General features: G+C 42.1%; 1 protein-coding gene across 3 annotated transcripts in view; it reads right to left on the reverse strand.

Annotated features, from left to right (window-relative positions):
* Positions 1 to 1,117: 1,117 nt before the first annotated feature.
* LOC110520100 (serine/threonine-protein kinase tousled-like 1-B) overlaps positions 1,118 to 14,280 on the reverse strand; it is a 36,762-nt gene continuing 23,599 nt past the window's right edge. For all 3 annotated transcript variants that reach the window (XM_090229755.1, XM_021597150.3, XM_021597148.3), the window contains 21 exons: positions 10,968 to 11,098; positions 10,702 to 10,773; positions 9,162 to 9,200; positions 8,801 to 8,876; positions 8,645 to 8,688; positions 8,299 to 8,394; positions 8,019 to 8,105; positions 7,826 to 7,918; positions 7,000 to 7,110; positions 6,722 to 6,858; positions 6,322 to 6,510; positions 6,130 to 6,196; positions 5,655 to 5,752; positions 5,241 to 5,322; positions 5,048 to 5,139; positions 4,658 to 4,747; positions 4,391 to 4,560; positions 4,142 to 4,277; positions 3,019 to 3,130; positions 2,827 to 2,934; positions 1,118 to 2,543 (listed from right to left, as the gene is read on the reverse strand). In XM_090229755.1, the coding sequence (XP_090085881.1) occupies positions 2,373 to 2,543; positions 2,827 to 2,934; positions 3,019 to 3,130; positions 4,142 to 4,277; positions 4,391 to 4,560; positions 4,658 to 4,747; positions 5,048 to 5,139; positions 5,241 to 5,322; positions 5,655 to 5,752; positions 6,130 to 6,196; positions 6,322 to 6,510; positions 6,722 to 6,858; positions 7,000 to 7,110; positions 7,826 to 7,918; positions 8,019 to 8,105; positions 8,299 to 8,394; positions 8,645 to 8,688; positions 8,801 to 8,876; positions 9,162 to 9,200; positions 10,702 to 10,773; positions 10,968 to 11,093 (2,196 nt within the window). In that variant the 5' untranslated portion in view covers positions 11,094 to 11,098 and the 3' untranslated portion in view covers positions 1,118 to 2,372. The remainder of the gene's footprint in view (positions 2,544 to 2,826; positions 2,935 to 3,018; positions 3,131 to 4,141; positions 4,278 to 4,390; positions 4,561 to 4,657; positions 4,748 to 5,047; positions 5,140 to 5,240; positions 5,323 to 5,654; positions 5,753 to 6,129; positions 6,197 to 6,321; positions 6,511 to 6,721; positions 6,859 to 6,999; positions 7,111 to 7,825; positions 7,919 to 8,018; positions 8,106 to 8,298; positions 8,395 to 8,644; positions 8,689 to 8,800; positions 8,877 to 9,161; positions 9,201 to 10,701; positions 10,774 to 10,967; positions 11,099 to 14,280) is intronic.

The following is a 14,280-nucleotide window of genomic DNA, read 5'->3' on the forward strand; positions in this document are numbered from 1 at the left end:
AGACGTTTGGAACCACAAACTCTTCCTAGAGCTGGCCGCCCAGCCAAACTGAGTAATTGGTGAAGGTCACTGACGGAGCTCCTTTGTGGTGGGAGAACCTTCCAGAAGGACAACCATCTTTGCAGTACTCCACCAATCAGCCCTTTATGGTAATGGCCAGACTGAAGCCGCTCCTCAGTCAAAAAGTACATGACAGCCCGCTTAGAGTTTTCCAAAAGGCACCTAAAGGACTCAGACCATGAGAAACAAGATTCTCTGGTCAGATGAAAGAACTCTTTGGCATTCATTGGAAGAAACTTGGCACCATCCCTACGGTGAAGTATGGTGGTGGCAGCATCATGCTGTGGGGATGTTTTCAGCAGCAGGGACTGGGAGAAGTGAGGAGAGGGAAAGATGAACAGAGCAAAATACAGGTATCTTTGACGAAAACCTGCTCCAGAGCACTCAGGACCTCAGGCTGGGGTCAAGGTTTGCCTTCTAAACAAAGCAACAACAACCCTAAGCACACAGCCAAGACAATGCAGGAGTGGCTTCTGAATGTCCTTGAGCAGCCCAGCCAGAACCCGGACTTGAATCCGATCGAACATCGCTAGAGACCTGAAAATAGCTGTGCAGTGACGCTCCCCATCAAACCTGACAGAACTTAAGAGTATCTGCAGACATGAATGTGAGAAACTCGAAGTAGAGGTGCCAAGCTTGTTGCATCATAACAAAGACTTGAGGCTGTAATTGCTGCCAAAGGTGCTTCAACAAAGTACTGAGTAAAGGGTCTGAATACTTATGCAAATGTGATAGTTTATTTTTAATACATTTGCAAACATTTCTAAAAACCTGTTCTTGCTTTGTCAATATGGGGTTGTGTAGATCGATGAGGGTGGGGGGTGATTAATCCATTTTAGATTAAGGCTGTAACGTAAAAGTCAAGGGGTCTGAATACTTTCAGAATGCACTGTATGTAATTTAAGATGGGACTGGAATGCTTTGTAACTTGTCAGGACTACACTGACTGGAAAGGCCCAACTTCATCCATCCATCAGAACATACACAAGTCACAGAACACTGGAGAGCTCCTCCCATCGTAGTCTCCAAAAGAAATACGTTGTATAGCATGCTGCGATTCCCTGTTATTTATCATCATTTATTGTTTTTACAGAACTGTACATTGTGTACCCAGAGTGGAACATACAGCCCTAAAAATTAAGAGCAACATCAAAAGCAGCAAAAATTTAAAACAAATCGGAAAAAAATAAGAAATTGTTAAAGGTCCAATGCAGCCATTTTTATCTCAATATCAAGTAATTTCTGGGTAATAATCACCTTACTGTGATTTTTAATAGAAAACGTGGTCATAAACAAAACATAGCAATTTCTGAACCAAAGAATTGATAGTGGTCTGTGTGGGGAGGGGAAAACTGAAAACGAGCTATTATTAGCAGTGAGGTTTGGAACTCTTTCTTATTGATCTATAAACTAATTTACCGCCTGGAGACGTCAGCAGGCAGGCCAAAACTCCATCCCACCACACAGGCAAACATTTCAGGTGGTCTTGTCAAACAGCTCTTACACTAAAGGGCATCATCATAATTATCACAATTTCACAGTATTGTTCCAACCTCAGTGTGGTAATGTGTATACAAAACAAAGGGGAAAACACTGCACTGGGCCTTTAAACATTTGTACAGAATGGTACAGCTGCAGTTCGAAATCTGAAAATCGTCTTCTGTACAGCAAATATACATGTACTCGAAGAAATTCATTAAAATCTTCCTGCATAGGATTCTGTACATTGACATTTGGTTATTTTGTGCATTCAACATTAGTATGCTGCCTGGGCCTAAATGACAGCCCCCACATATGCTAAAACATTACATTCTCATGGCTAATTGTACAACCCAACACTTTCTGAAAATAAAAAACATACAGCCGAATTGGTGAAATCATTGCATACCTACAAAAAAAACAAAAACACGAATGTCCACTCCTAGAAGGCAAATCAGCCCGGCAGGACCATGTTCATTCTTCTAAATGGCGGGCTGCCAGGTATACCTTAGGCCCTGTAAGGCTTCCACCAGCAAGTGTCTAGTCACATTTATTCAAGGTACTGTCTGTAGCAGTGCTCTATTCAACCTTCAAGGTAATTTACTCATGTTCTTTTAAACATCCATTCATTAATGTCTTTAGTAAACACCCATTTGAAACCCAGAACAGTCCAGGCGAAGGCCAAATTCCACACCATTCAGTCTACAGGGTCCAAATGCCTTCCATACACCGCTGGTTGGCAGGCAGCTCCTCTCCCACACACCTGGTCCTGTGGGGGAGAGGGCTCTGCAGGCGTGGTGCAGCCAGTCAGTCAGTCAGTGCACAGCCAGCCCTCAGTACGAGATGATGCTGGAGGAGGCAGGTCCTGAGCCACCAGCGCCCAGCTGCAGATTCCCTGAAGAGCTGGACCTCCTCATGTGAGGGAGCAGGTAGGAATCCCTTCCCAGCTGGTGAACATCAAACCGGTCCTCCTTCCTGTATGCCAAGCATCGCCTTATAAAGGCCTTGGGGAATAAAGGAGACATCATTCAAAGGACAGCACTCAGAACCAATTAAATGAAACATTGGAGCAAGACGCTGAGTATGATGGCTATCATGACTTATGGCTGGACAGAAATGCATCTCAAAAGGGGCTGAAATGTCGATCTATCTTATATGAACACTAGAGGTCTCAACAAAAGCAATGTTTATACAGGAATTGCTAAATCATAAAACAATCCCAAAATATTAAATAGGAGTGACAATTGCAGTCAGATGATAATATTCAGAACAACTTCTCCCACAGACCTTAGCTTCATTACTGGCAACAGGCTTGACAGGAAACTGAACTTCGGTTGCTTTAAGAATTGTGTTCTCCTGCAGGATATCCTGCTGAGACTGATTGTGACCAAATGGCTGAAAGATAAAAATAAGTCGACAAGTTAACTTATCTTTAAAAAACGTATTTTACAAGTCGATAAAGCCAGTTCTAACACTTACTTTTCTTCCATATAAACACTGGAAAAAGATGATGCCAACAGACCACACGTCCACCTTGTTGGAGATCTTTGGAGGTTCTTTGCCAACAACAAAACACTCAGGAGGCAAGTACCTTTGAGAGAACACAAAACAAAAATCTGTCCATATGTCATCATAGCATCAAAATCATGTGCTGGTCCTGATAGGGCCTTCAGAAAGTATTCATACACCTTGACTTATTCCAAAGTTGTGTTACAGCCTGAATTCAAAATAGATCTCTCACCCATCTACACACAATACCCCATAATGACAAAGTGAAAACATGTCTTTCACATACTATTTTGCAAACCCCAGGCATGCGGTCATGTGCTTTTTCCCCCCAGGAGTAGCTTCCGTCTGGCCACTATCCCATAAAGACCAGAATGGTGAAGTGCTGTAGAGACTGTCGTCCCTCAGGTTCTCCCATCTCAGCCAAGGAACTCTGTAGTTCTGTCAGAGTGGTCATTGGGTTCTTGGTCACCTCCCTGACAAAGGTCCTCCTTGTCCGGTTTCTGAGTTTGGTTGGCCAGCCAGCTCTAGGCCGAGATTGGGTAGTTACATATTTGTTGTCTTTTCCAAAATGATGGTGACCACTGTGGTGAAAAGAAACTTTCTAACCTCTAGAAATGGTTTTATACCCTTCCCCAGATAGAATTGTGATGAGGCATATTTCTCAGAACTACTGTCAGTTCCATGGGCTTCATGGTAGAATTTCTGCTCTGACATGCACTGTCAGCTGCAAGACCTTATATAGACAGGTGTTTCTTTCTAAATCACGTCCAAACAATTTGGCCACCGGTGGACTCAAATCAAGTTGGAATGACATGTCAAGGATGATGCAATTGGACCGTCAAAGCAAAGGGGTGCGAATACTTATGCAAATGACATATTTCTGTATTTAAATTTGCTAAATAAATCCCTTTGTTTTACCTTCATCATTATGGGGTATCATGTGCAGATGGGTGAGAAAATAAAAAAGGGGGGAAAAATACTTAATCCATTTTGATTTCTGGCTGTACCAAAGCAAAATGTGGAATAAGTCAAGGGGTGTGAATACTTTGAAGGCACACTGCATATTTATCCATATATGGTGGCAGTTTGCTACCAGTAGGTCCCTGCTCCTTGTGAGGTCAAGTCCATGCCATCTGCACCGTAGCTGTCGTCATCCATGATTTTGGACAAACCGAAGTCTGTGATTTTGATTTCCCCACAAGCTGTGCCATCAACAAGCAGGATGTTACCTTGAAATTGGAAAAGAACAAGTGAGCACATAGCCTCAGAGAACACGGGGATCTCTTTACAGATGGAAAGGTAACCATAATATCCCTGCTGTGTGTGAAGTGTGTCTGTTCACCTGGCTTGAGGTCATAGTGGATGATGGGGGGCTTGATTTCGTTCAGGTATCGGAGAGCATTCACAATCTGCATGACAATGGAGCGGGCCTCCTTTTCTGACATTAGCTTGTGCTGCTTCAAGTAGAAGTCCAGGTCATTTCCTTCACAGTACTCCAAAACTGTGCAAAACCTGTGAGGGACAATCATAAAGGAACAATGTGTAAAAGGCAGTGATGAGAGGATGTCACGAGAACATATCGTCAGTATAATGAGGAAGGGTCACTTACGTGTCTGTGTCCAGTGAGAAGTAGTCATACAGCTTGACGATTCTGGGGTGGTCCAGCTGCTTGTGTATTCTGTACTCTCGACAGGCGTGTCTGCAACAAGGTGAGCAGTGTTACCATGGGCAACCAAAGGAATGACTCAAGACAGTAGGAGCGCAGAGAGGTGGAGGTATGACTGATTGGCTAACCCAGACACTAAGCGGACTAGAACAACCAAAGGCTTAAAGCCAGCGAATTACAAATAAAACTGTGCCATTGCTACAGTAATTCATAAAACTGACTCTGCTTTTCTAAAATTATCTAAAGCAGAGCAATGCTTTTTAAAAACTTACTTTTCACAGTGTTGATGAACAGAACCTGGCAAAAGTGGCAATTATTTAATGTTGAACATACTTGTGATAGTTCTCTTTTTTCTCCTCCCGCCAGTTCTTGTTGAGCTGGTGAATTTTCACAGCAGCATACCGTTGCTCAATCAAGTCAAACGCCTGTAATAAACAGAAAGGTTCTGACTGGTCTATTCAAACAGGTCTATTCAAACAAAGACTTGCAGATGCAACTGATGACACATGAACTCCGATAGACTCACCTTGTAAACTTCACTAAAGCCTCCTCTTCCCAGAAGATGCAGGAGTAGATACCTATCGTTCAAAGTCGGATGGTCTTTGAATCTTTAGCGGGAGAGAGAGAAAAAAAAAAAGGGTAAGCAACTCATTACGAACGAAGTCAAATGGTAGGACTTCCACCAACACAAAAACGAATAATCCCTATAAAGACATTAAGTTGGACCTTGTTACTGAAATGCCACTCGGTGAAAAAAAACTGGCCCATTTTACCTCAAGTTGCAGAATACAAAACTGACATCCAGAATGATTTGTAACGTACTGTGAAAAACACCACGACATGGCCATTACTGCCTCACTGAACAATCTATGGTTGTCAGCAGGAGCCCTTGTGCATATGCCCTGACGTCACAGAGATTCATTCCAGTTATCAGACTCACTGTGAACTGTCCTCATTATTTATTCTCTTAAGTTCCCGAATGTGAAGGTTCCGCACTCTCTCCAGGCGCTCCAACTCCGCCTGGATTTCAGCTTCTTCCTGTAATGATTCACACAAACAGACATAAAGAGGAACATCAGAGGACTGACTACAAGGAGAGGGGAGAGCATCAAAACCCACTTCTACACCGAGGCTGACAAGTCATTTTAAAAACTAACGGTTGACGTGGTAGAAAGTCTGTCTAGGGAAATCAGTCTGATGCTTAATTCCCTATGAAAGCTAATAATTCAATATACTATAAGGTTTGGAGAAGAAAAAAAAGCCACAGAATCTCTAGGCAGTCAAACTAATAGTGGTTCTATATCAGGATGACTTATCCCCATTTCATTGTCTTGATGAACAATGATGACATATGAAACAATGAAAGGTCAGCTCGTGTTGCCTGGCCCTGCCAGGTTGGGCATCTACACACTGACCTTTTTGAGATGGCCGAGTCGCAGTTTGTAAATCTCCTCCTGCTCATGGTACTCTGCTAGAGTCAACCTTCGGAATGAACCAACAAAATAAATGACTAATTAGAGCTACAGGATCAGGCATATATGCTCATAGATATCTAGCGTCTGGTGTGTTTAGGCTTAGCCACAAGTAAGGAGGACAAGCGCACTCACAGCTGAGGTAGGCTGGGCTTGAGAAAGGGATCGTTCTCCGCGCCGTTCACTGCCTTGGTTTTGCGTTGCTTTGGCTCAGAGTTTGTGGTTGGTGCTTGGGAGTTGCTGGAGGATGGGGGTTTCCTCTTTGCTAGGAGTTTTCTCTGCTTCTCGATTTCCTCCCTCTGTTGGTTTATCCACTCTTGCTGTCTGCAGATAAAGATGTTATATGCAATCAATACCATTTCCCGCTACGCTTGCGCTTAACCCTGGCTAAGGCTTTAGAATAAAAAAGGAAAATGGTACATTTCAGTACTAAGTCTACAGATGTCTTTGATCCCTGGTTGAAAGATAAATACATGTAGCTTGCCAACCATATCATAGTTGAAAATTAAGTTGACCTGGAATCTAAGGTACTCACTTGACTAGGTTTTGGAAGGCAAAGCCATCTGTCCACTGCTCTGTGAAGGAGGCTCCATGTCGTACAGTGGTAAAATGGCCTAACCGTAGTCTGTCTTGCATACTCTTCTCCCGGCACGCCTGCTTTTCCTGGGTGCTCTAAGCAACACATACACAATGTCAGGCATCACGGACTGATACGCAATACCAGATTACTCATACGGAAATGCAAAAGACTTGGCACAACGTCAAAAGCCAGACATGCCGGGCTTTAGACATTCCACTTTGAAATGAAAGTACCTTTTCTATGAGCAACTTCTTGCTCATGGTGATGCATTTATTTAAGCGTTCTTTGTACTTTTCAAGTAATTTCTGTTGTTCATCTATCTGTCTCCTGAGATCACAGTTTGCCTATGGAGAAACACACATTAGGTTAATCATTACAATTCTAACACCCAGGACCTCTAAAACAGAATTAATACAGTCAGTCTAGCATGGATAACATGCATTTTTGTATGTACTTTTGAGTCCACTGGCAGCACACTGAACTGTGTTTTAATTGATCTGTGTTCAGTTGTGCCAGAGTAATATATCACTGACACTTAAAGTTCTTAACTTCTTGGGATAGGGGGCAGCATTTTCACTTTTGGATGAAAAGCATGCCCAGAGTAAACTGCCTCCTACTCAGTCCCAGATGCTAATATATACATATTATTATTGGATAGAAAACACTGAAGTTTCTAAAACTGTTTGAATGATGTCTGAGTATAACAGAACTCATATGGCAGGCAAAAACCTGAGAAAAAATCCAAACAGGAAGTGGGAAGTCCGGTTGGAACATTATTGAACATTTATGATAAAAACATCCTAAAGATTGATTCTATACTTAGTTTGACAAGTTTCTACGACCTGTAATATAACTTTGAACTTTTCGTCCGACGTTCGGCTGGACCTGAACGCGCGTTTGGATTTGTTTACCAAACCCCCAAACAAAAGAAGCTATTTGGACATAAATGATGTAAATGATGAATGATGATGAACGGGGTTTCGCAGTCCTAGACAGGTTAAGTCCCTCATTGTGTTTATGCTGAGGTTTTCTTTGTGCTCATCAGATAGCTTTTCTTACCCTAAGCAAATCATCTATTCTGCCTTCTTTTTTCTCAAGGTCCAGGTTCTTGTTACTTTCAAGGGCAGCCAACTTGAGCCCCGTCAGATCAGTCTGCAAAGAAAACAAATAGAACAAATTCTTAAAATGTGCCAACACAATGTCAGTTATTCAAAAAGTGCTGAACGCACATACTAATGGTTGTCATCCTCACCTGCACACATTTGACTGCTAGCTGCTTAGGATGCATCACATGGTCCCCAAAAGACAGACTCGTAGGAGATGAGCTGTTTTGCCTAATCTGAAACACAAGGGACAACAATTGTTTGCATATCGATCTAATTATACCATCAATATTACTTATAAACATTGACTGTTTAAAATAAGCCGGTCTGGCTCTGGGCTGTTCTGGCCTGGACAAGGATACTTACCGCTTGTTGCCATTCGAAACAGAAGACGGCAAATTAATTGAAGTGGATATGGGTGTAACTTACACTGGAAACCTGCGCGGTGTGGGAATGTGAGTTCTGGGGTGAGCGGATCACTGGGGGGAGACCTCTCACAGGACTGGACCCATTCCCTCCTTGGAACTGGAGAAAGAGAGGCCACCAGTGTGAGTGCCATCATTGCCTGCCACTTGGCAAAAACAGAGGCACAGAAAGCCTCCTTTATGTTTGATTCTGTTTACTGCCTCTGAGTGAAATGGAACTTCATTGATATTCTCCAAAACAGAACACCTCTCAGATGAACACCAAACGTGGTGCTCCAGCACACAGGGACATTAAGAGTAGAACTTTCACTTAAAAAACATTTAGCATGCTCCCAACTCATGTAACTTACATCAAAATAATCACTAATTTTGGGTCCTCGCACGATAGACTTCCCTGTGAGAGAGAAAATGCATTTACCATTGATAATCATTTATAAATTATGGCCATCATACAGTAGTGACTATTTGTACCCGGAGCATAACAGAAACGGCTTAAGGGACGTTACCTTGGCTGCTCTCTGATTGGATATCAGGTTTCCTTTTTCTTCCCCTGGATGATTCAGAGTGTTTCTTTTCAGGAGTCTGTCCAAGAAAAACTCAGTTTAACCAATAACCACCATCATCTGGTAGGTTGTACAAGTAGAGTTACTTTGATTCCTTGAAATGTCAAGATGAGGATGTAATGACGGTTTTGAAAAACAAAAGCGTTGTGAATATACTGTAGCAGCAGCAAAATGCCTAACCTACAGCCTGCTAAGGGAGTTCCTGAACGTAGGTGAACTGACCGACCACTGCTGCCTACCGGCCCAGCAGCTGACAAATGAAGGGGAACATAGCCTAGTATTCCAAATACAATGGAGTACCTACCGAATATGCAGGAGAGCTCCCCCTTTTCACATCGGAGCTCTGCAAACAAGAGGGGTACAGAGAATGAGTTCAATGTAATGAAATACATGACTAATATCGTTTATAATTAGAATTTCAACAGTTGAGAGAGGATGTTTATCTATGGCCAATGCAGCCCGTTGGCAGTTTTGGGCCACAGGCTGAGAGAAATAAAGACAAAAAGCGACTACAGCAGGTAACTGTGGCACAAAGATTAACTAGCCTTTTCTAATGTCTGATTCAAATCTCAAATGACAGAGTATACACACACTGCCCAATTCTGATCTTTTGACCAATCACATCAGATCTTTTTCAGAACCGATTTGATTGGTCAAAAGACCAATTAGTTAAAAATAGACTGCCTGTGTAAACACAGCCTTCAGGAGCTATACTTATGGAGGGGGGAAAAAAATAAGATCGCCAAACAAGGAATAATCATGATCAACCAATTTAATTAATTACCAACCACCAAGATAACATATGAGGATTCTTTCTGCCCTACAAAAGAAACTCATTAAAATGCTTAAACTGAGAAAACCCAAACTAAATCAAAAAGGAGTAGCCTATTTCAACCAAGCAGAGGAATCCTCGTGACATTTATGCAAGACCCCAGGACCAGGACAGAGCCTTGTGCAGAGAATCTGCTGACAGGTGCTAGTCTGATTGAGTGTGTCAACAGTGCATCATTAGGGAGTGTATGACGTATGGTAGCATCTGTGTGGGTGACATCTGTGCAGATTCAGCAGCAGAGGAGGCCAGAGAGGATTTATTCTGCCTCCTCCTCTCCCCCTCGATCATGCTCACACACAGGCCTCCATCCGTGACTTATTAAACCAGTCAAACTGTACAGAAGGGAGGGGAGCAGACAGGCACCTGCACAGTCAGGTTGCTAGTATACTCGCACACTCCACTGCAGTGGTTCAGGCTTCTTTATTCCAGACAAAGTTGGAGCCCACCATCCCACACAAACAGGCTGCGACACTGCAGCCCCACCCAAGTTGGAAGCCATTTGTGTTTTGCCTTCATTAGCGTAGAGCTGTGCTGCCAAACACAGGAAAACAGTGTGGAGGGAGGCGCAGACGCAGCATGATGCCTGTGATCAGGCTGCCCTGGCACAGACCGTGTTTGTACAGAGAGGTGAGAGCTTGTGGTATGATGCGTCACAAGGCAGTTTAATTACAACAAGATTCCGCAAATTTTTATTCTCTCTAGAGCTAGCTCTCCATCTTAGGTTGCATCTGACATTTTCACCAGTGACAGAGGATCATATGAGGGTCCAGCTCCTCTCCCTCTGTGGGATCTCCCTGCTCACGCCAACCAGCCCACATCTGACATCCAATCAAAACATAGGGGTCTAATCCAAACAAAGGATGGAATGTCATATAAAAAAATAAAAAAAACACAGAAAAGCCATGAAAACCAGTTATATTGTCTGACAAGAGCCTGTTCAAACAAACATGCACATTGATTCATTATATAATGTTTCACTAAAACTGTAACACCACCATGTTAAGAAACATACCTCTGACTCTTTGTCACTAGAAGACCCCAGGCTTCCAAAACTTTGATTTGAACAGTCATTGTTCGTCATTCCCTGAAAACAAAAACAGAGGTACGTCATGACGTTCTTCTGAAAAGAAACCATGACAACTATTTACTTTATTTTTGTTACACAAAATAAGCCTAACAGACAATTAGACTAGCTAAAAACATGCAGCCACGTGTTACTGTAGTAATGTGAGTGTATGGGGATCAGGGGTTTGAGGGGTTTGAGGCAAGCGCACACACTTTGGTTCCCCCGCTGGTGCTGCCTGTGCTGCCCCCGGTACTGCCCCCAGTGCCAGTGACCGCACCCATGAAGCGAGCCTCCAGCAGCTCCTGTCTCCGGGGGTCCAGACTGTGCAGCTCCTCCATGGTGCCTGGAAGAGAGGAGAAACACCACCTTAACATTAAAAGGTAAACCACTTATTGCCTACTCCTCCTTACATCCCCACATTCCTCTCAGTCATCCAACGCTGCAGAGTAGACCTGACTGCATCATGATCACCACTTCTATGTCAGGCCTTACTTGAAACGTTTAAGTAAGACATTTTATGAATGGTGACCATTACAGAGTAGGATGCCAAGCCTAAAAAAAAAGTATTCTCAGTCAATCATATTTCACGGCTTTTACAAAAGGCTCACAAAGCTGGTTTGTGAGCCTTTTCCCACTCACAGCTGTCCCATTGTGTTCATTCTGAAGGTGAGATGTTAATGAGGCAATGCAGTCCAAATGGAAGTGTCTTGAGTTTTGTTTGTGTGTCCTACAGTCTTGTACCGAGGGGGGGGGGGGGGTCACTGGGACCTGCAAATGTAACGTCACAATTTTTATGTTGCACCTTACTGAACTCAATCTTGAAGTATAGCCTACTCAGCAGCCTTACATCTACCTATTATTTTAGGACTATACAAGGAAAATCAGAAAGTCTGGCTCTTTTTACAATTTCTTCATGACAAAATTGAGACAAACTACAGAAAGCACACTGAGGTGCACCACTATCTGAAAACTGTTGCATTTCATTGACTTGATCTGAAGCGTCGACCATAACTGAGACAGCTAATTCAGTTTCAGGCTGACACAGGGATAATTCAGGATTTTGGCAATGAAGCCCTTTATCTACTTCCCCAGAGTCCAATGAACTCTTGGATACCATGTTTAGGTCTCTGCATGCAGTTTGAAGAAAGTTGCCAACTAGCGTTAGTGCAATTGCTAAATTGCGTTAGCAAAATTAAGCCGTCTACGGTAACTGCTAGCATGCTAGTAGATACAGTACCATAGACTTCCAGTCATTGCGGCAACGCTAGTTAGCACTGGCTCGCAAAATTTCCTTCAAGGGATGCAAATTCGGTCAATTTCATTGCTGACTAACCAACCGGTTAACAAACAGTTAAATTTGTTCCAAACAGTAAAATGAAGTGACCAACAGAAAATACTATGCATGGAAGAAATTTTTCATTAAAACCTTGAAAAAAAAAAAAAAAAGAATAAACAGGTGACAATAGCAAGCCTATCCTCTAATATTATCAAACATGAAACTACAGTAATGAAGCAGAGACTGAACACATTTTCAAACATTTGCCAAAATGCAATTTGCGGGAAGACACCATTCTAAAAAGACGCATCTGATGCGAGCCGTTTCATGTGACAGAGATGAACATCTCCATTCGAAACTTTGAGGGAAAATGTAAACATGCAACAACGAGGATGGGTTGTTAATACGATTAGGATTGTGCCTTTGGCTTCTGGACAACTAAATACAGTTGATATGAAATCCAGTACTGAGAGAAAGTCTGAATCTCAGCTGTTTCATGCTGCTCCTCCCTCTCCCACCGCTCCCTGCGCCTGTCAGTTTTTTTTTGTTGCATGGGCTGCATCTCAATCCACCGAAGGGCAGCCTTCCGAATCTGCGGTGGAAGTTGGCCGAGGTACAGCTGTGCTTGTCAGACCGCGAGACGCCTCGAAAAAGTCTGTGTCAATCGGAACAGTTTGGCTTACTAACTAATATGACCACTCAATGGAAAGAAGAGCCCCTCACTAACAGTGATGTTCTCGGTTGTAATCTAGTAGTCTAGTTTGGGCTACACACTAATATGACCCATCTATGGAAAGGTGAGAATCTCAAACATGTCTGTTGTTTTACTCTAGGAAGCCCACAAGTGTCACACGGCTCGCCTGTAGGTAGGCCAGTATCAGTAAAAAAAAAAGAAAAAAAAATAAAATAAAAAAAAAAGAATGGAAGTATACCAAACATTAGGCGTGCATCTGGCACCTACTACGATACCCCGTTCAAAATGCAATTAAATATTTTGTCTTCCCCATTCACCTTCTGAATGGCACACATACACAATTCATGTCTCAAGGATTCAAAAATCCTTCTTTTGACCAGTCTCCTCCCCCTCATCTACACTGGTTGAAGTGGATTTACCAAGACATCAATAAGAGATCACAGCTTTCAGGGCCTAAAATTAACACCAGCCATGTTGGCGGGTGGTCAGGGCTCCAGAGTGAGCATTTCACTTCATTTGTAAATAAAACTAGTAAACTATGATCACATTTACAGTTCCAGTCAAAAGTTGACACCTACTCATTCCAGGGTTTTTCTATATTTATTTTAATATTTCCTACATTGTAGAATAGTGAAGACATCAATACTATGAAATAACACTTGGAATCAGAGAACAGACTAGCAGCTGTCCACACAAACATACTTTTGGGTCATGTAGTATCAATATTTAAAGTTTCAACTGCTAGGGAAGAGAAAAAAAAAAAGAAAGAAGCTGCTACTGGTCATACTCAATTTCACATATATGACTTGTCACGTTACTATGGTAACTTCCCGCACTTAAAGGGGCAGGTGAATCTCTCTCATCTGTAATATTTTTGTGAAGACTTCCGTCACAAAATGTATGAAATTAAATATACCACATTACTTCTTACTAGTAGTACATTTATGGTTTTAGGAATATTACAAAGCACGCTCATCTGCTTTTGTGTTTTGTTGGTATAATTGCAACAAAAAAACAATATTTTGGTTGTTAAAATCTGAGTGGGTGGTAGATTAAATATATATAATTATAGGCCCTGATAGCTTTCACCCGGTCAGTCTCATGCAAAGAGCAGGTGTTCTTAATGTTTTGTATACTCCAAAAGTAGTTTAGTGCCCCAAAATGTAATATTTCTTATATATAGGACAGACACTAAAGTAGAACTGAGGTTAACTATTTTGCAGATATGAAATCATTCTAAAAATCAGTAAAAAACATCAAATTCCCAGTTAATGCTACAAAACCAACTTTAAGGTTTTAAAAATAGGTTATATTTGACTCAATTCCATGATGCACAGTAAGGCATTGTTGGCAGAATAGATGGATGCAGTTCAATGCATGATGAATATAATTCACCAATACATTTCCTGGTAGTCCCAAAAATATTGCTATCAGGTTGTAACTCACAGCTGGCCTGGTACATTGTTTGCAACCTCCACCCATTCAGGATTAGGGCTGGGCGATATGGACAAAATATCATATACCGATTTGTCAAGTTTGACAGTATTAGATTTTT

Source organism: Oncorhynchus mykiss, chromosome 3 (genome assembly GCF_057628025.1).
Source record: "Oncorhynchus mykiss isolate SJ-2025 chromosome 3, ASM5762802v1, whole genome shotgun sequence".
Taxonomy (NCBI): domain Eukaryota; kingdom Metazoa; phylum Chordata; class Actinopteri; order Salmoniformes; family Salmonidae; genus Oncorhynchus; species Oncorhynchus mykiss.